General features: G+C 40.9%; 1 protein-coding gene across 2 annotated transcripts in view; it reads left to right on the forward strand.

The window, feature by feature from the left end:
* The window catches only part of LOC122554209 (polypyrimidine tract-binding protein 2), an 81,380-nt gene that overhangs the window by 30,762 nt on the left and 29,053 nt on the right, over positions 1 to 21,565 (forward strand). For both annotated transcript variants that reach the window (XM_043698864.2, XM_043698865.2), the window contains exons 5-8: positions 4,628 to 4,771; positions 6,656 to 6,820; positions 6,906 to 7,016; positions 20,684 to 20,879. In XM_043698864.2, coding sequence (XP_043554799.1) covers positions 4,628 to 4,771; positions 6,656 to 6,820; positions 6,906 to 7,016; positions 20,684 to 20,879 — 616 coding nt within the window. The remainder of the gene's footprint in view (positions 1 to 4,627; positions 4,772 to 6,655; positions 6,821 to 6,905; positions 7,017 to 20,683; positions 20,880 to 21,565) is intronic.

Genomic DNA, 21,565 nt, shown 5'->3' on the forward strand with positions numbered 1-21,565 from the left:
CATATACATACATACACACACACACATATACATACACCCCTCATATATACATAAAATAATAACAGAAAACAACTCCAAGGGGGGGGGGGAGAAAATCAAATCCCTCTCCCCACCCCCCATAATAATATTAAGCAATAAGGTAAGAAAAGAAAAAAAAAAGGGAGGGGATATAAACCAAAACGGGGGGGGAAGGCAGACCAACATCCATTATGTCCTACAGTTTATCTAAGAGAGTCCAAGAATTCCTTAGCCTTTTCTGGTGATCCAAAGTTATATACAGATCCTTCATGGTTAAAGCGTAACATCGCTGGGTAGCGTAAGGAGTACTGTACATTTAAGTCCCTTAAACGCTTCTTCGCCTCGTCGAATGCCTTCCTCTTTCGAACCAGAGCCGGGGAAAAGTCCTGAAATAGCATGATCTTGGATCCTTTGTAGATCATAGCTTGGGGGTCTTTTCCGAGATTTCTAGAGGCTTCTAGGAGTATCTGCCTCTCCCTGTAGCTCTGCAGCCGGAATAGGACCGGGCGTGGGCGCTGGTTTGAGCCGGGCCCGCGTATTGCTACCCGGTAGGCCCATTCCACCCTTACCTGGCCTGATCCAGCTTGCAGATTTAAAAGTTGTGGCAGCCACTGCTCCAGGAATGCTGTAAGCTGGCCTTCCTCTTCCTGCTCGGGAAGGCCCAGCAAACGAATATTTTTTCGACGACCTCGATTATCGAGGTCGTCAATATGATTTTCCAAGGTCCGGACTCGCTGCTCGAGAGTCCGGACCTGATCCACGGCCGATTGAGCGGTTGTCTCCGAGGTCGCGGCCTTTAGCTCCGCCCCTCCGACTCGGCGTTGAATTTCATCAATTTCACGGTCGTGCTTCTTCAGCGCGGCCGAGAGCGACTCCCAACGATTCCTGGATTCGACGATAAAGGCATCAATCTTCGAGTCAAGCTTGGAAAGCATTTCTGCAAGGCTTGTTACTGTTGGTAAGTCCCCCGGGGCGGCTGTGGACGCCTCTGCTGCAGCTGGAGAGTGCGGGGGAGGGGTTCCTGCTTGCTGAGAGCTGCGGGCTCCCTTCCCTTTAGTCATTTTAACTTAGGATAAAGTTGCTTAAATATAATATTACACCACTAATTCAGTTACTAAACTATTATAAATGATTTATAAATGATTTGGTAAGCTTGGTAGGGGGTAGGTGACCCACTGTGCCCAAGTCTTGGGAGGAGCACTATAGACTCAGTCTTACTGGGTCGCCGCCATCTTGGATCCCCCAGCAAGGCTTTTGTTAAGGTAGCATATGGGAGTCTCTTAGTGAAGGTAAGAACCCATGGGCTGCAAGGAAATTGGCTAATTGGATCCAAAATTGGCTGAGTGGCAGGAAGCAGAGGGTGACAGTCCAGGGCTTTTAGTAACTGGAACCTTGTGCACAGTGGGGTTCTACAAGGATCCATGTTGTGGACTTTGCTGTCTTTTATGTATAACCTATTTAAACTTTAATGTAGGAAGGTTGATCAATAAGTTCATGGATGATACAAGAATTAGTGAGGTGTTAACTCCTGATGAGGGTAGCCTTTGATTTACAGGAGGATATAGACTAGCTGATCTGTGGTAAATGGAATTTCATTTGGATAAATCTGGGGTGATGCCTTGTTTGTCCTGCCCAAGTTCAAGCAAATGTCTGATGAAAGCCCGAGAAGCGCACAGGTTTGGGGGAACTTGGTGTATATGTCCACCGGTACCTTAAGATAGTGGGGAAGGCACAGGGAAACTCCAATTCTATGCCTCAGATAATAAAATTAAGAGCTGAGAGATTATGCCAGACTGTATAAAATGTTTAGGCTGCAACTAAAATAGTGTCTATAGTTCTGGAATCTACTTTATAAGAGAGATGTGATTGCATTGAGGAGGATCTAAAAGAATTTATTAGGATGTTGCTTGGGCTGGAGAGATTATTTCCCTTGTAGCACAAGAGACTGAGGGGGTTGCATTGAGATGTATGAAATTTGAGGCATAACAGGGTAGACAGGAATAAATGCTTTCCATTTGGAGGGATTGGTGACTGGGTCATAAGGTGAGAGTCAGCAGGTTTAGAGGATGTGAGCAAACATTTTCTCTCCCAATTGGTGGTGGGAATCTAGAGGCTGGAAACCAGAGAAGGGCTTTTGCCCAAAACATCGATTTTCCTGCTCCTCTGCTGCCTGACCTGTCCGTTTCCAGCACCACTCTAAGCTAGACTGGTTTCCAGCACCTGCAGTCCTCACTTTTGCCTAGTTGATTTTAACCTTACTGCGAATCCTCTTGCAAGGATGCCGACCTTGAAGTTCTCCTCTTCACAAAAATCCCTCTCTCTCCCTCCCTCTCTCCCTCTCTCCCTCTCTCCCTCTCTCCCTCTCTCCCTCTCCCCCTCTCCCCCTCTCCCCCTCTCCCCCTCTCCCCCTCTCCCCCCCTCTCCCCCTCTCCCCCTCTCCCCCCCTCTCCCCCTCTCCCCCTCTCCCCCCCTCTCCCCCTCTCCCCCCCTCCCCCCCTCTCCCCCTCTCCCCCTCTCCCCCTCTCTCCCCCTCTCCCCCTCTCCCCCCCTCTCCCCCTCTCCCCCTCTCCCCCTCTCCCCCTCTCCCCCTCTCCCCCTCTCCCCCTCTCCCCCTGCAACCCCCAGAACATCTTATCCATTCCTGATGAAGGACTTTTGCCCAAAGCATCAATTTTCCTGCTCCTCAGATGCTGCCTGACCTGCTGTGCTTTTCCAGCAGCACTCTAATCTAGGTAGTGGGAATCTAGAACTCACTGCTTGTAAAAACATTTAAATATTTAGATATATACTTGTCATGCCAAGACATGCAAGGCTATGGGCCAAGTGCTGGAAAATGAGATTAAAATAGTTAAGTGGTTTTTGCCTGGTGCCGACTTGATGGGTTGAAAGCCCATTTTGTGCTGTGGACCTCTTGAGTGTATGTGTGAGAATGGTAAACCCTGGAGGCAACAGGCATAGGTAACTGTTTCATCCCAAGAAGAGCCGAGACTAGTTTGAGGAATAATCTGGATTAGTTCAGAAGTGAATATTTTCAGGAATCTGAAGTAAAAGCAGAAAATGTTCGTAATATTCAGGAGCAGAAAGAGAAACCAAGTCAGTGTTTCAGCTTGATGACCTATTATCACAACTTGGAAATGTTAGAGATGTACAGGTGGTTCTTCTATAACAGAATGATTGATTGTGTTCTTGTGCAACTCCGTGTTATAGAAAAATTGCACTTTAGAAGTGTTTAGGGTTGGCAATAAAAGTATTACAGCCAACATGTTTTAAAAGTTAACGTTTTAGAAACAATGTTCCCAATTTATCAATTATGTTATCATGAATTTGCATTAGCGTGTTATAGCAGAATGACCTGTAACAGATTTTTAACAAGTGGGTTGCCAAGCAGACAGGAAGATCTGAAAGGCCGGAAGATCGGAGACTGATTGGTTCTTTCAGAACCAAACAGCATGGTGCTGGTGTTAGAAAAGAAACATGGTTTTGTAAAGAGTTAATGTATTGCTGTCTGGGTGAAACCAAGAACAACGAAAACATGCAAGGTAAAGGTTTGATGTTGAGCCTGGAAGATTGTGAAGTGCCTAATCAAAAAAATGAGCAGGAGAGAATACGATTATCATGTTCTAGCCAAGTTTACCTTATTGGTGATTTAGTTGACGATATGTGGTTAAAGGTTTATTTTTACCCGATTACCTGTATAATATTTTACCACACCTGGGGCTGGAATAATGTTATGGCTAGCACTGGGCATTCTCTGGGATTTAGGGACTCTGCTACGGCCACCCAACCCATGTCAGTCAAATTAACAGCTGTCCAGTACAGTCAATGCTGCTGGGTGCAGGGGGTGCTGCCAGTTTTAAAGTGGAGCCTTTGTCAATGATCATTTGTGGTATTCCAGCAGAGGGTAAATAGGATTCATTGGGAATCACCAGCAAGGGTCAAATATAAGGACAATGGGATAGCTGTTTGCATTTTCCCTTCCCAGTGCTACATCATTTTATTTTTTGGGGCACTAATCATCTTTGGAAAGGAATCTCTGCGAGGCCACTGGCAACTCTGACCGTGTTTGCTGTGAAGCCTTTGGAAGACATAGGAAGTCCATGCCAGCTCAGAACGATCACTAAGCACCACTGAATCCTGGCAGGATTGGGGATAGCAATCTTTAGCTTGCTGATGTAATTAGCTAGTGTGTGGGTTCCCTACAACATCCTGTTTCCACCACTGACTTGATATATATTGTAAAATGACTTTGCTTCTGTTATTCACTTCAGTTATTTTAGGCGTTTCTTCTTTGTCTAGCTTTGATCAGTAGTAAAGAAAAAATAAGGCCTGGTTAAATGCCAGGATAACGAGTGAAAAATGTTAGTTGTTTTATGGAAGATTGAGTTAACCACCTGAAGAAATTGAAGCATGCACTAAAGAAACACTCATTCATTTGAGATGCACATACATTTTACAGCATTGGCAGTTTGTAATTAAAAACAAAAATACTCCGCTATGCATCAGATGTTACTTAATGACTTGATCTTATCACACTATCTAAATGTTTGAAATGCCATTTTAAAAAAAAATCGTACTTGCTGTTTTTGATTCCTTTACACTTTTTTTCCAGGCTTTCTTGGAAATGGCTTCAGAAGAGGCAGCCATCACCATGGTGAATTACTACACTGCAGTAACACCTCACCTTCGGAATCAGCCTATCTATATTCAGTACTCCAACCATAAAGAGTTGAAGACAGATGATGCTTTAAACCAGGTTATTCTTTGGTTCATTTTGGGAGTGTTACATGTTCGTACTCAGGACTCTTTGTTTCTTTATTTGAAATTATGAATTTGAGGCTTGGGTCGGGTGTGATTGTTTTATCTCATGCTTCTATTCCCAAATTTGCATGTAAGTTACTTTAGGTTTGATTGCATATAATGCACAAGAAATTAATGTTGTTTTCCTGTTTATAGTGTGCCTTTCTTCAAACGTTCAGTCCAAGTTAATGTATAAATCACAGATCACACCAGGTTCTTCTAAACTCCAGACAGCATAGGCCCAATTAATGCAGCCACAGCATAGGATGTCTTCCATCCTATAAAACCAATCTAGGGAAATTTTGCTGAACCCCCCCCCACTCATGGTAAGTTTGTCCATATTTTGATATAGAGACTAAATCATCTGCGCAATAGTCCAGGTCTCACCAAAGCCCAAAACGCCAATAAGCATTCCCATTCTTTTACTCCAGTCATCTTGTAATAAAAGCCTACATGCCACTTCTCTTTTTTTTAGTATTCGCTGTAGTAATGTATGCTAAATTTACACTAGTAAGAGTGCACCCAGCTCTTTGAGCTTTACTGTTCTGAGTTTGCCAATGATCACTCGGTAAAATTATTTCCTCAAAGCTGCTTGGCTGCATAGCTGTTCAGAAGGTCACCATTAGGAATGGGTGTGCAAATGCATTTCGTTCCAGTTCTGCGAGTTGTTGCTGTGCACAGCAGCAGGAAAATTTAGACAGAATGTAGCTTGATAATACAGAAATAGAGTATTGCTAAATAAAAGACATGCTTTCAAAGCAACAGTTGGCTTTAATTGGAAAAAGGAGCAATGTTTGTGTCTGCCTTTGTGTCTGCCTTTGTGTCTGCACTCCAGGGTCTCTGTGTTCACCAATACTCCCTAGGACCTTGTCATTAAGTGTATCTGCAAATGTTGAGGACAGTTCCAGACTACCCTACTTCATCAGGTGTGCAGTGGTGTTTTAAATATGACACCAGCACCAGAATGTTGGCATACCTATAGTTATTCTGGCAATTGGGAGAATCCGGCTAGCATTGCTTTATAGGGGCATGGTATGTAGTTAATGAGGCAAGTTTTGGGACAATTGCATGAAAACTTGCTAGGTCTCCAAGGAGAGAAACCCTCCATGATACACAACCCAAGTGACACTTTTCCAAAGTATGGTAAAATTTAGCCCTGTCTCTTTCTTTCAGCAATATTTAGGCGTTTCATACTTTGTAAAAAAAATACTGATTTTTTTTTTTATTTTGATTGATATTTCTTTCAATTCCTCTCATTAGGTTGTGGTGGCAATTTGTTGCCTGACTCATAACCCCTCTATTTCTCAACATTTTTGTATCTTCCTCACAGCTTACAGTTCCATCGAGCTTTGCATCAACTGTAAACTTAGACTTCTTGTTCTCTACCTCCTGAAGTTAAAAGACAGTAAGAGAAAAGGTTGAAAATAATTTGGCCCTAGTACTGATTATTGCAACACTCCACTGCAATCAGTGTCAAGTTGAAAATACCTTCTGAGTCCCAAATCCATGAGCCCTTACCTTTTTGTGAAGCACATTGCTAACCATTTATGTTGAGTTTAAAATTGAATTATCTAGTAAAGTAAATCAATGTAAGTAACTCTAATTTGAATTTATTTAATAAGAATATATAGCAAATTGTTTGTTGAATTCTAGTTAAACGTATTTTAGAAACTGACAAAAACAGATGGCTTTTAGTTTTGTTTCTCCTCACCCAATGAAAAATAAGTTTTTCCCCTAAGTTTGGCCGCATAAGAGCAATTTGACAGTTTAAGGATGATATTTCAAATATTTTAAAATTGAGATATAACAGAGAAGCTTATTTGTCTCTTACTGCTTTCAGCGTGCCCAAGCTGTTCTTCAGGCTGTAACTGCTGTGCAGACAGCAAGTACCCCACTTGCTGGAACTACAGTCAGTGAGAGTGCAGTGACACCAGCTCAGAGCCCAGTACTCCGAGTAATTATTGACAACATGTACTATCCAGTAACTTTGGATGTACTTTATCAGGTGCGTTTATGCTTCAAATTGTTGTTGTGGTTTCAATTAAGCTTTTGATGGGTATTAACTGCGTTGTTTGTTTATTTTGTTATAGATTTTTTCCAAATTTGGGCCAGTATTGAAAATCATTACTTTTACAAAGAATAATCAGTTTCAAGCTCTGCTGCAATATTCTGATCCTATAAATGCACAGCAAGCAAAACTGGTAAGTGGGACACAGTTGATAATTTTTATACGGTACCTGCATTTCTGCTTATCCCTGTGAGAACAGGCAGAAGTGTTTCACTGGAACAAGATTTTAGTGGTTATGGCCTTATTAAGATAGCTTTTATGTATTGTCTGGCTGATTAGCTGTGCCAGTCCTAGAATGAGTATTTATATACCTGCTTATTTTTTGAAGTTAACCAACACAATGCTGTTTAACATCTGTGGAATGAAAGAACTTTTAACGTTCTTATTAGTTTTGTTCATTATCTTATTTGGCCATTAATTTTAAGTTAAACATGGAATGTGTGAAATCACTCATTGGAATAAAAAAATTAATATTGAGATTCAATATTTTAATTTCTTCAAGCTCAATGTTGATTTGCCAAATCTTGCCTGTATATCAACTGCATATTTCAAATTGTTTGAAGCTCGAATATTTTTCTGGCCACACAGCTATGAAGTGGTATGAGTCATAGAGATGTACAGCACGGAAACGGACTCTTTGGTCCAACTCGTCAATGCCGACCAGATATATCCCAACCCAATCTAGTCCCACCTGCCAGCATCTGGCCCATATCCCGCCAAACCCTTTCCATTCATATACCCATCTAGATGCCTTTTTAAATGTTGCAATTGTACTAGCCTCCACCATTTCCTCTGGCAGCTCATTCCATACATGTACAACCTCTGCGTGAAAAAGTTGCCCTTTAGGTTTTTTTTATATTTTGCCCCACTCACCCTAAACCTATGCCCCCTAGTTCTGGGCTTTCACCCTACCACGGAAAAGATCTTGTATATTTATCCTATCCATGCTCCTCATGATTTTATAAACCTCTAAGCTTTGTTGAAATATGAAATCAGTCAGACAGTATCTGTGATGAGAAACAAAGTAAAATTTTCAGGTCAGTGGCCTTTGTTAGAGTAAATAGTTTGAACTTGTTTTAAACCTGTAGCTTTCCTAAGGCAGAAAGAAATAGGGAAGGTCTCCGATAGGGTGGGCAGCAGAAGACAGTCAATGACAAGTGTGATGGTGGGGCAAGACAAAATGAGCTAATGAAAAGTGGGTTTAGAGCTCTATTGCCTCTAAATTTCATACATGTAGATTTATGACAATCCCATCAGATGCTCTGCACTTCACTTGTACAGATTCTGATGGTTAAATGTGGTTCGCTATCATTATCTATAAGTGAAGAACCAATAGATTCCTCAGACACCGGGATTAACAGATGAGAGCTAAAATTAGCAGGCAGCCTTAACGTCCGAACTCACTCCTTCGTTCCTGAAACCCAAAGCTATCACTCAGAATTTGTCTCTCTGCAGCACACTTTTTTATGGTCATAAAGACAGATCCTTCAGTCCAACTTGTCCATGCCGACCAGATATCCTAAATTTTAATCTGGTCCCATTTGCCAGTGTTTGGCCTTTTATCCCCACTAAGCCCTTATTTGTGTACCCATTCAGTTGCCTTTTTAAATGTAATTGTACCAACCTCCTTCACTTGCTCTGGCAGCTCATTCCATGCACGCACCACCCTCTCTAGTTTTGGATGACTCTTCTCTTCTCTCTCCTTTTCCCCCCCCCCCCCCCCCCCCCCAAGCAAAACAATCTTGTCTATTTACCCTATCCATGCCCCTCATGATTTTATAGACTCCTAAAAGGTCATCCCTCAGCCTCCGCTCCAAGGAAAATAGCTCCAGCCTGTTCAGTCTCTCCCTTTAGCTCAAACTCTCCAAAAGTGGCAACACCCTTGTAAATCTTTTCAGCACTCTCAAGTTTCACAACACCGTATAACGGAGACCAGAAATGCACACAATATTTCAAAAGTGACCTGAGTAATGTCCTGCACAGCTGCAATATGAGCTCCCAACTTGTATACTCAATTGCTCTGACCTGTCAAGGAAAGCATACTAATGCCACTTTCACTATCTTATCTACCTGTAACCCCATTTTCAAGGAACTATGAACCTAAACTCCAAAGTCTTCAGCAACGCTCCCAGGACCTAACCTTTCCAACTCTTGACTCTCTCACCTTCACATAGTGGAATATTTGTCAAATAGCAAACTTTTAGTTTTAACTGGCACTCTTGACAAACGGGGAATTGTATATCTCAAATACCAAGATATCAGAGTACAGAGGAACCTCGATTGTCCGAAGGAGATCTTGAGGTCCCGACAGAAACGCATCTTTTGTTTCCAGTGACTTAAAAGTGCTGCCGAGAACAGTCCTGGACTGATGGGAGCATAGGCACCGTCTGTAAATGACTGATTTCGCTCTCGTGCTGTCTCTCTCGGTTGCAATAAGAACCTCTCTCTTCCCTCCTCCTGAGGCATCTTGCAGTGGTTGCCATGACAGGGTTTGTACGGTGTTGTGGTCGATGTTGTCCTGAAGGCTGGACAGTTTGAGGTTTGGCAGTTGTTTAATGGTGTGAAGTGGAGCTGTAGGGAAGGTCTTGGCAAGGTGCTCTCCTCATCGATTAATGTGTTGCAGGCTGTGAAGAACATAGCATAGTTTTTCTGCTCCCAGGAACTACTGGACAACGAAGGGTATCTGATCAGTTACAACCAGTGTCCTTCTCCAGACCAGGTCATTACGGTTTCTCGCTGTGGCATATCAGAACTGGCAATCGATGAGTTGACCATTATAGCCAGTTCTTATGAAGGCTTCCTTGAGCACCTTCAGATGTCCACCACATTCCTCCTCATCTGAACAGGTCCTGTGTATGCATAGGGGGTGATTGTTTTTATCTGTTTAGGATGAAAGCTAGAGAATTGCACATAATGATGATATCCGTGGGTTTGTGGGTAGAGTGAGGTGCCCATCGTTGGAGATGCATGTGTCCAAGAATGAGACCGATACTAAAGAGTAGTCCATAGTAAGTAGCGGAATAAACCGTGTTGTTGTCACTGTGTAGCTGTTTCAGTGACTCCTTGTCTTGCATCCGGAGGAAGAAAATGTCATCAATATATCTGGTGTATAGTATTGGTTGGAGGTCCTGTGCAGCAAAGAAGTCTTGTTTGAGCCTGTGCATGAAAATGTTGGCATATTGGGGTGCAAGATCAGGAACTGGGTGTCAGAGGTGAAAATGTTGTGGTTGAGGATGAAGCCTATGAGTTGTAGGATGGTGCTTGGAGATTTGGTATTCAGTACAAAGGTTGTTACTGCGATGCCGTCATTGTGGGGGATACTAGTGTAGAGTGCAGAAACGTTCATCGTGGTGAGGAATGTTCCCGGTTTGACTGGTCTGTGGGTGCTGGGTTTCTGTAAGAAATCTGTAGTGTAGTGACAGAAGCTGGGGATCCACCAAAAATGGGTTTTAAGATGCCTTCCTCATAGCCAGGGAGGTTCTCACATAGGGTCCTATTGCCCGATGCAATGGGACATCCTGGTGTGTTGGCTTTGTGTATCTTCAGAAGGCAATAGAAGTTCCCAATGTGAGAAGTATGTTAGATGAGATCAGCTAGGGAACTTTGAAGGACTGGATCAAAAGTTTTTTGATCAACGTGTTGAGTTCATGGGTGTGCTCTTTTGGTTGGATTGCCTGTAGTGTTTCTGGTTGTTCAGTTGTCTGTACACTTACTTGCAAGTAGTCCATTCTAGTCTGAATGATAATGACTCATCGGTTTTTATCTGCTGGTTTGATGACGAAGTTGAGATTTGGTTTTGAGAGAATGGATGGCGTTCGGTTGTGATTGGGTGATGTTTTGCTCGATCTTGTGGGTGCAGCTGATGAATCTGGCATTTACACACTTCCTGAGCATACTTGGAGAAAGTGAGGACTGCAGATGTTGGAGATCAGAGTAGAGAGTGTGGCAAAATCTGACGTAATGGTGTTACAGTTAAAGGTAATTACAAGGGCATGAGAGGAACTGACCAAAATCGACTGGAAGCAGAGCCTAGTGTGGAAGACAACAGAGCAACAAGGCAGGAGTTTCTGTGTGTAATGGAGGACACAGTACAGAGGTCATCCCAAAGAAAAGCGATTATCCAGGGTGGATTAGACAGCATGGCTGACAAAGGGAGTCAGGAAATGTATCATAGCGCGCTTATAAACTGACCAAGAGCACTGGGAAATCAGAAGATTGGGAAGACTGCAAAAACGGAGGATAACAAAGACAAATAAGGAATGGGAGGATCAAATATGAAGGTAAGCTAGCCAGTAATATTAGAAATGATTAGTAAAAGTCACTTTCGATGCATAAGAAACAAATGAGAGGCAAAAGTAGAAATTGGGCTGTTCCAAATTGATGCTGGAAGGCTAGTGCTGAGAGATAAGGAAATAGCTGAAGAACTTTAATCAATGCTTGTTAGTCTTCACAGTGGTAGACATGGGTAATATCTCAACAATTAAGTAGAGTCAAGGGGCAGAGTTGAGTATGGTATTCGTAACAAAAGAGTGTGCTAGGAAAGCTAAAAGGTCTAAACATTGATAAATCTCCTGGCATCAATGGGCTATATCCTAGTGATTTGAGGGAGGTGGCTGAAGAAATAGTGGAGGCATTGGTTTTGATCTTTCAAAAATCACTGGAGTCAGGGAAAGTCCCAGATGATTGGAAAATCGCTGTTGTAACCCCCTTGTTCAAGAAAGGATCACGACAAAAGATGGGAAACTATAGGCCGATTAGCCTAACCTCGGTTGTCGGTAAAATTCTAGAATCCATCATTAAGGATAAGATTTCTAAATTCTTGGAAGTGCAGGGTCGGATTAGAACAGGTCAGCATGGATTTAGTAAGGGGAGGTCGTGCCTGACAAACCTGTTTTGAATTCATTTGAAGAGGTAACAAGTAGATTAGACCAAGGAAACCCAGTGGATATTATCTACCTAGACTTCCAAAAGGCCTTTTAAAGTGCTTCACAGGAGGCGGTTGAGTAAGGTGAGGGCACATGGTGTTTGAAGTGAGCTACTGGTATGGATTGAGGATCGGCTGTCTGACAGAAGACCGTTAGGATAAAAGTTTCTTTTTTGGAACGGCAGCTGGCGACAAATGGTGTCCAGCAGGGTTCAATGTTGGGGCCACAGTTCATTTTGTATATTAATGATCTGGATAAAGGAACTGGGGGCATTCTGGCAAAGTTCACTGATGATACGAAGTTAGATGGATAGGCAGGTAGTTCTGAGGAGGTGGGGAGGCTGCAGAAAGATTTAGGAGAGTGGTCCAGGAAATGGCTGAGTTTGTGTTACCAAATGTGAAGTCTTGCACTTTGGAAAAAAGAATATGGACTATTTTATAAACTGAGAGAAAATTCATAAAGCCAAAGTACAAAGGGATCTGGGAGTGCTTGTCCAGGCTTCTCTAAAAGTTGACTTGCAGGTTGAGTCCATGGTTGAGGAAGCAAATAAATGACAACATTACGTCTCAAAAGGGTTGGAATGTAAAAGCGGCAATGTGCTACTGATACTTTATATAGCTCTGATTAGGCTTCATTTAGAATACGGTGTCCAGTTTTGGGCCCCACACCTCAGGGCATACTGGCACTGGAGCGTCTCCAGTGGAGATTCTCTTGGACGATCCTTGAAGTGGCAGGTCTAACATGTGATGAACGGCTGAGGATCCTGGGATTGAATTCATTAGAGTTTAGACGGTTGAGGGGCGACCTAATAGAAACTTACAAGATAATGCATGGTTTAAAAGGGGTGGACGCTGGGAATTTGTTTCTGTTGGGTGGTGATATTCTGACCCATGGGCACAGCCTTAGAATTAGAGGGGATCAATCTAAAACTGAAATGAGGAGACATTTCTCCAGCGAGAGAGTGGTGCGGGTAAGTGGTGCTGAAATGCCCATCAACCATGATTGAATGGCAGAGTGGACTCTATGGGCTGAATGACCATACATCCACTCCTATGTCTTCTGGTCTTAGTGTGGTGCTGGAAAAGCACTGCCAGTCAGGCAGCATCTGAGGTGCAAGAGAATCGATGAAGGGCTTATGCCCAAAAACAGGAATGAGGCTAGTGCGTTGGGGCTGAGAGAGAAATGGGAGGGGGCTGGGGTTGCAAGGACGTAGCTGGGAAAGTGATAAGTGGATTAAGGTGAGGGAGAAAGTGATTGGTCAGAGGGGGCAGTGATGGACGGGTCTGGAGGGTGGGGCAGAGTTGGACGCTTGGGACTGGGATAAAGTGGTGGGAGGGGAAATGAGGAAGCACTTTAAATCCACATGTATCCTGTGTGGTTGCAGGGTCCCAAGATGGGATATGATGTGTTCCTCCTCCAGGCATCACATGGTAACGGTTAGAGCATACATATCAAGCCCAGGGCACCGGCCCTCCAGAGGGGTCCAAATCGACTGCTCCTTTGGTCACACCTCTACGGATCTGTGGTGACTGTTCTGGTTTGTCACTTGGCTCCTTGGGACCACTGCTGACATCTTGGAAATATTCCCCAAGTCTCATTCTTCTGATGAATTTAAATTTCCAATGGTTAGTGTCAGATTTGACCTCTTCTCTCCAAATCCTGAATCTTGGCCTCTAAAATACTATTTCACTGTCTTGTCCACCACTCTAAATTTGAATTTGTTCACTGCAAAAAAAAAACTAGTTATCAAAGCTGGCTGTATCTTTATTAATAAGTGGCAAGTTCTTCAGCATTTTTGAAGTAATACTACAAAGTAAAAAGTTCACATAACTTCACTGATTACCAGATGATGCCTTCTGCAGGAACTTAACTAGGAAATGAATGACAACATGCCTCACTAATCAGTGACATTTTTCCTTCCAGCTCTCGAGTTGGTGCTCTTAGCATTCTTGCAAGCAAATTTTTTTTGTCTTCTATTTTTGGAATAGCCTTTTTTGTTAGCTTTCCTTGCTGGGAAGGGAGGAGCTGAGGAATAATAGGTAGCTGGAGCCAAGAAACAGCAAAGTAGTAAAAAAAAAAGAAATTTCTTCTAGAGGAAGCATGCACAGTTGGGATACAGCGATTTGAGGTAGAAACCTTCAGTTTATCAAGAACTGTGTCTCATGCTGACTCAAATTCAAGATTGAAACTGAACCTAGTGGATTTAGTACTAGAGATGCGGAGGAACAATAAAGAGTTGGAGGAAGTAGTTCATTTAATATGTAATACAGAGGAACCTCGATTATCTGAAGGTCGTACGTGGGCAGTATTTCAATCGGTTAATCGAATGACTGATAGCATAGTTTAGCCAAGCATCAGGACCTCTTGATCTTGCCGGATAATCCGATATTCCGATAACTGCTTGGTAATCAAAGTTCCTCTGTATCTGGAGTTGTTGGAATTATTGAAAAATGAGGTGAGAGAAGTACAAGCTTAGCAATGGCTACTAAGGTATGTAGTAATTGTTTTAATCAGCAGAAGATCTTGATTTAAGAAAGCGTATTTGAGACAGCTCTGTTTTGAGGACCTTAATGAAATGCAATATTTCATATGGACGATTAGAAATAAATGGGTGGGCTTTAAGAAAAGGTGGTCTTTGCAATTTATAAATAGTAGACAGGTATCTATGACTTGAGATTTGTCAAACATGCTGCGCAAATTCAATTTTCATTCTTGTATATACCTCTTCAATTTGCAGTTTTTTGCATTCTGTCTCTTTGCTTTTTAAAATGTGGTTTATTTGCTGTTTGTAATGGCTGTATATCTGTACGTTAACAATTTTATGACGTTCTGTATCAAATTGTAGTTTATATATTTTAAGATTTCCATAATTCTTGTTACTGTGACAAAAAAGGAATGACTGGCTGCAGAGTTTTAGTTGTGCTACTTGCAACTATTTGATTATCCAAATGCCTTTGGCTAATGTCAATCGTGTGACTAAGTGATTTATCTTGTGACCTTTCAACTTAATAGTCTTCATTTTTCTTGTTTGTGATAATGTTCTGTTAGCATAGATTGTGGCAAAAAATGTTTCCAAGTGCTGTTTTCAAAACACCTGGCAATAACCTGTAGTCATTTTTGTCGGCTACAAGCTTTCTGGTTAGGTACACGACTTCTGTAAGCCACAAGGAGTGATCTGTCACCAACAATTCATGTCAGGTATGGTTTTAGTTCCTGGTGTGGGTGAAAGAAATTTTGAGGTGAATACCTGTCCCTATCTATTCCCTATTGCTATCAACAACCTTTCTGGACTTTTCACTCCTCTTGGGACGAAAACGTTCTTGATTTGGTACAAGGGATGCTATCTTTTGTGAATGCATTGGTTAAAAATGATATCTTTTTTAGTTTGGGTTTGTGTGTACCTTTCATACGTGACTTCCAGAAATCCATTCTGGTTTGTCATAACAGTTGATGCAGTAAGTAAAAGTGTTAAGGCTTTGGGGTTAAGTGAAAAGCTACCCAAGTATGGGGATTATTTTTGGACTTCCATGCTGCCTTTGCACATGCTATCCCATGATCAGACAACCATGTAGTCACTTGATCAATCTTTCTTTCTGTGCACTGTTGTATTGTCACAATTGTAGTAAGTGATATGTGCCTGTATTTAGGAAACGAAAATAGGAACAGAATTTCAAAATTGGAGGCTCACACCAAATTGAAGTATAAACCTTTCATGAAGACTGATGAAATGATGTTAATTTCATTTTTAGCTGGAAAACGAAGCTTTTATACTCCTTGGGATATCTGTGTCGAAATGGAATAATGGAGAAAAGGATATTGGTTTGAGAATTGAATCAGACCGCTGAGTTAATTAGGTATATTTAAAATTTGTGATCAAGATGCATGTTGCTTTCCTCAAAGAGTAAGCATGGCTTAGTATTGACATTGTGTAAAAAGCCATGTTTTTGAATCTGTCTTCACCCTAGCTACTGCTTCTGCCTTAAATTCAAAGGAGGATAGAAACTCATTTAGTTTTTTGAGCCCGTGGTATTTTAAGAAGATATCCATATGTGAGTCGTGTCTGCAAAGTTTTTAAGCAAAATTAATAAAATTTATATCCTTCAAACATTTAAAGCTAATTTAATTGAGCTTGGAAAATTATTTTTAGGAACCACATAAAATAGCTTGTAATTGGTACATATGTTGCTTACAACTCTCAAGGCTCTGGGAAAATGTCCATTGCATCATTTTCTCTTGCTTTTGCTCAAGTTAAAACCATTTTTCACACTATATCACTTAATGTACCCTCATTAAATACAGCCCTCTGAAGAAGGGTCACTGGTCTCTATGATTTTGCTTTCCCTCCACAGGTGCTGCCAAATGTGCTGAGTTTCTCCAATCTCAATTTCTGCTTTAGTCTAAGATGAGGATAGTTTCAGGAATGATTTCTGACATTTTTGATCTCTTCTAAACTCGCTGCTTATTTCCTTATAGGACACATGAAAAACATATAACATTTAATTCCTTTCAAACATCTCCGGAGCATGATGTCTAGCTCTTATAATACCAAATAGCTTATGTACTGTAAGCTTCCATAAGCTTGCTTGTAATATTTGTTAGAGAATAAATTTTGGCTGGGATTATCTGCAAATTCCTCTACTTTTCAAATGTTGTCTTGTGATTTTTTTTGGGGGGCCCATGATTAGGTAGTGTTGCTTATCTAAAAGAGGCAACTTCTGACATTGCAATATTCCTGAAGTGCTTGTCTCAATTATGCTATTACATTAGACTTGGGTGAAAAATCTTCACTTAATAAATAATTTTTACTCCCTGGAGACTTTGGTGGAAAGCATTTAAAAAGAAAGTAGGGTAATACAGAAAATGATAACGATGTATGATTGTCATTATGGAGTTTGGCATTCTTTCACAGGTTTAGCTCTGATTTTGTGGATATTGCATCATCAAAACAAAAATCCATATTTCATTGCAGTTTACTGAAAAGCACTGAAGTATTTTAGTGACGTACAATGTCATTTAAATAGATTAAAAGATATTTGCCTTAAAATAGAATTCAAAGACTACTTCGCATTTATTCCTTTTGAAGCATGGGTAATGTGGTCAGATTTGCACTTGCGTGAATTAGTGTTGAAGGAAAGAACAGGTTATTGAAAGGGACTTGAGATTGAATAAGGGTGCTTTGGAGGGAACAGCCCTGTCACAATGTTTAAAGCAAGGGAAGGTTTGGTGATATTGCGTTGGAGGTGTATGAAAGGCACAGGTTGATGACTGGGCATGGAAGTGAAAACCAGGGAAATCCTTCCATAAATTCGAGGGGTTGGGGTGAAAACTGCAGTGCAGTAGATATTGAGTGCCCTACCATCCAAGGGAGATCAAAGTTGAGGAAAAATGATGCCCTCCAGAATGATTTGGTATGAAAGGTTGCATCAACAAAACAGCTGCAAAAGAGATGGAGAAACTGAGAGAATGGAATGGGTTCTTTGCAGGAAGTAGAGTGTGAAGACGTATGGTCAAGGTAGCTGTGGGACACTCTAGGCTTTCATTGGGAATATTGTTAACCAGAAATGGAAACGTCAGTTGAGGAATGATGGACATTCTTCATGTAATAGAGGTTCTAAAGGGAAATAAGGTCAATAAAAGTTTTTAGGGTTAGAATAAGAAATGGAATCCATAAAGTCATCAACGTACTATTTTTTTCAAAAAATGTGGTGATGGACGTGGGCCTTTGAATATAACTAGGCCAAAGAATGTTGTCTACAAAAGACAGACATCACTGAACCATGTTAGTACCAATGGCAGCTCCTTTTATTCTGAGTAAATGTATGGAGTCAAGAAGTTCTTTTACTTTAAGAAATTCAACCAACCAATAGAGGATGATGTCATTTGTTTTTCAGACAGGGAAGCATATATTGAGATGGTGCTTGGACCAAACTCGTCTCAGAAGTTAATAATCTGCTTTGAGGTATTCCTAGCATAATTTCAAAGCTTACAGATGACGAAAAGTGCACAAGTGAAGTAGAAAAAAAAGCAGGGATACTAAAGTGTTTCAGTGGGACATAGATTTATGAAAGGGGCATGTGGTGGATTCCGAACAGTATGAAGTTTGGTAGGACAAATGAGACACTATGAACTAGCTGATTAAAATTCTCGAAGGGGCGTAGGGTATATGAATGCAAATCTTTGAGTTGGGAGGAAACAATGAAAAGAGCCGTTGAAATGAATGGCCAGTTTACTTTAATTAAACAAATAGAATAAAATAGACTAAAAGTTGTACTAAATCTTCAGTACATGCTGCTTGGTCTCAGTTGGAGTATTGTTACATTCTGGACACCATATTTTAAGGAAGATCTAAAGGTCTTCAAGAGGATATAGAAATGCTTGTTCAGAATAGAACAAAGCGTTGAAGGACATGTGTTCACGGTCTGGCAAAGGTGGAGTTGAGTTCCTCAAAATGGGGAAGGTTGAGATTTAATAGAGATGTTCAAAATAATCAGTGGTTCTGATTAAATGAATTCCATTGACTTTTGGTGCAGAATCAAGATGATTGTTAAAAGAACTAGAAGTGTATGGAATTTTTTTATTTGAGTTGTGATCTTACTAAATTGGTGTCAGAAATAGATCGAGTACTATCTAAAAGTGAATAGAATAAAGACTTTGAAGTAAAAGAATTGCAGTGTTATGGGGGGTTGAGCAGTCGGGTAGCACTGTCAAACAGCTGGCACAGACAGGATGATCCAAATGGCTTTGAGTTGTAGCATTCTCGGTTCTGATTTTGTAGCAATTTTATGACTGGATGCCTGCTGAATACTCCTCCAATGTTACTTCTGTTTCGTTGTCAACCAGGGGTCAATTCTTTTTTAGGGCTACTTTTCAGTTTCAAAGACGACCTATTCATTCTCACTGAGCCACTAATGAGGTGATGATGTCATGTAGCAGTGTCTTCTGTATTAATGTGCATGTTTTGTTTTATTCACTTATGGGATGTGTGCTAAGCATTTTCCCCATCACTTGCCCAGAAAGCAGTTAAGCCAACGATGTTGCTGTCGGTTTGGCGTCGTATGTAGGCCAGACCAAACGGAGGTAGCAGCTTTCCTTACTAAAAAGCCATCACCTGAACCACATGCGTGTTTGGTAATCAACAGTCAACATTTGAATTAAAATAACAAAGTCTCTAGTTTTTAAAATGAATTTAAATTTCACAATCTACCATGGTGGGATTTGAACCCATGTGTGGAGTTTTGGCCTTTTGTACTGGATTATTAGTCTGGTGTTGGTACCACTGTCAAAATTTCTTTTTGAATTTTCGCTAAAGCATAAGATAAGTGGTTAGTATGCTGAATTGTCCACTCTCCATTTGAATTTAAAGCCACAACACAAAGGAAAGATTTTGTCTCCTGGGCATCACTTAAGTTGGTACAATATAATGGATGAAAGTTAAGTCTTTTACCAGTAACTGGTATACTTCTACATTGGGCAAATCATCACAATCAAATTCCATAGAATGGTTAGAATACAGCAGAGTTGTTTCACTTGCAATGCTTAAAGCTAGAACATTTTAAAAAGGCAGTTATATTTAGTTGCTGCATTTTCCCTGTCTGTCTCATTTAAATTTAACTATTAACAATGTTCATTATTATAAAACTACATTTTTTCAAATATTTCTTAATTTATTCCAACCTAAGCTGCCAGTTAGATATTTTATTTTCAAGGAGTTAGGAGATGGTGAGCCCTGCAGGTGCTGAAGATTGGGGTTGTGTGTCACGTTGTAAAAGCATCCAAGGAGCAGGAATATTGACGTTTAAGGCATAAGCCCTTCGTCAGGAATGAGCCTTGTGGGCCGGGGGGCTGAGAGCACCTCCAATGTCACTATCCGTTTCACCTGATGTGTTCTCCTCTACTTTGGAGAGACTAGATACCAACTTGTTGATCGTTTCACAGAACACGTCTAGACACTCACTCCAACCAACCCACCGCCCTGTGGCTGAACACTTCAACTCCCTCTTCCACTCTGCCAAGGGCATGCAGATCCTGGGCATCCTGCATCGACAAACCCTTACTACTGACGCCTGGAGGAAGAACTCCTCATCTTCCGCCCTAGGACCCTGCAACCATGTGGGATTAATTTAGATTTCACCAGTTTCCTCATTCCCTCTCTCTTCCACCCAAACCTACCCAGGAGACAAGCAGCCCATGGGTGGTGCCTTGCCATTTTGCTCCAAATCAATAGTGGAGTACATGTCTGTAGCTATCCATGCAAATGGCCAGTTGGTAACTTGAATGTTACTATCATGCAGTTAGGGATCTTATAGACTTATGTCTCCTATACTTCCAGATTCTGTTTAGTTTGTCTCTGTTATCAGGCCCCTCTGCTTACCTCGTCCCCACCCCCATAATCTGTGTTCTCTGATTTTGCATCTACGTAGTATGGTGTTTAATAAAGCTTAGGAAGAGAAGTTGGAGGGTGGAATGTGCAATTGATTTGCATATTAATGATGTGGTCTCCCCTTACCAGCATATTGATGATCCTGACAGGCTGTGTTAAAACGTTCCACAATGGCAATTATCCATGGTGTGTCATAGCAAAGCACCATTTACTCGTGATCATTTACTTAAGCAATCGCAGTCTATGCTGAAAGTAATTAATTGTGGAACATTGAAGCAATATCCTATGACATTTCAATGGGGATACTTCATTTTGATTTTTTCACATATAACTTGTCAAAATGAAGTTTTTTTATTTTTATTGCGTAATCATAATTAAAGTTACAAAATAATTGTTAAAGATACAGTAGATTTTTGTGTCCATCTGGCCTTTGTGTTTAAGTATGTGCGTACTTCTAGTTTTTCATCTAATGAATAACCTTTTTGATCTTTACAGGCTCTGGATGGTCAGAATATTTATAATGCTTGCTGTACCCTCAGGATTGATTTTTCAAAATTGGTGAATTTGAATGTAAAATACAACAATGATAAAAGTCGTGATTACACCCGTCCAGATCTTCCTTCAGGAGATGGCCAGTCATCAATGGATCCTGCCATTGCTGCAGCATTTGCAAAGGAGAGCTCCCTTCTTGGTAGGATGCAACCTAATAATAATGTTCACTTGGATTTCCTTCAGTGTATAACTTGTCCAAGATGCATTTAAGTACAAATAACACCCTTTGAATCCCATTTTAAAGCTAGAGCTCCGTAATTTTAACTTTTTATTTCAAGTTAATCTCCAATTCACTATCACTAGTATTTGTATTAATGAAACATCTGTCCAGGATGGTTGCTTTGATAGCAAACACAAGTTGCTCACAGTGAGATTATAATTGGTTGGCTTATCTAGAAACGTTTTCACAACTAAAATCAAGTTGTATTTCCTATAGCAATATTAGACTTGGGTAATACAGTCTATCCATTTTACCTTGCTGATAGCATTAAATGATACCATTGCTTTTTGATGGAAATGTTACAGCTAATAAACACCTAAGAGAAAATTGTTGTCATCCCCTTCCTAAATGGATGACCCCATATTTTTAAGTTGTTAACCTAGCCTTGCAAGCGTTAGTTCTGCTAAGTCTCCTAAGGATCTTTTATATTTCTATAAGATCACTTCTTCCTCTCTTAAACTCTAAGATAATATATATTTATGACTTGGAGGAATGTAAAAGCACTCTAGCCAAGTTTGGATGATCCAAAAGTAAATGCGAAGGCAAATGTTGATTTGTGATGCTGTGTGTAGAGGGTTATAGATTAAGCAAGTGGGCAAAAACCT

This window comes from Chiloscyllium plagiosum, unplaced genomic scaffold (genome assembly GCF_037043375.1).
Source record: "Chiloscyllium plagiosum isolate Xiang-an unplaced genomic scaffold, Cpla_swu_hap1 HiC_scaffold_9, whole genome shotgun sequence".
NCBI lineage: Eukaryota > Metazoa > Chordata > Chondrichthyes > Orectolobiformes > Hemiscylliidae > Chiloscyllium > Chiloscyllium plagiosum.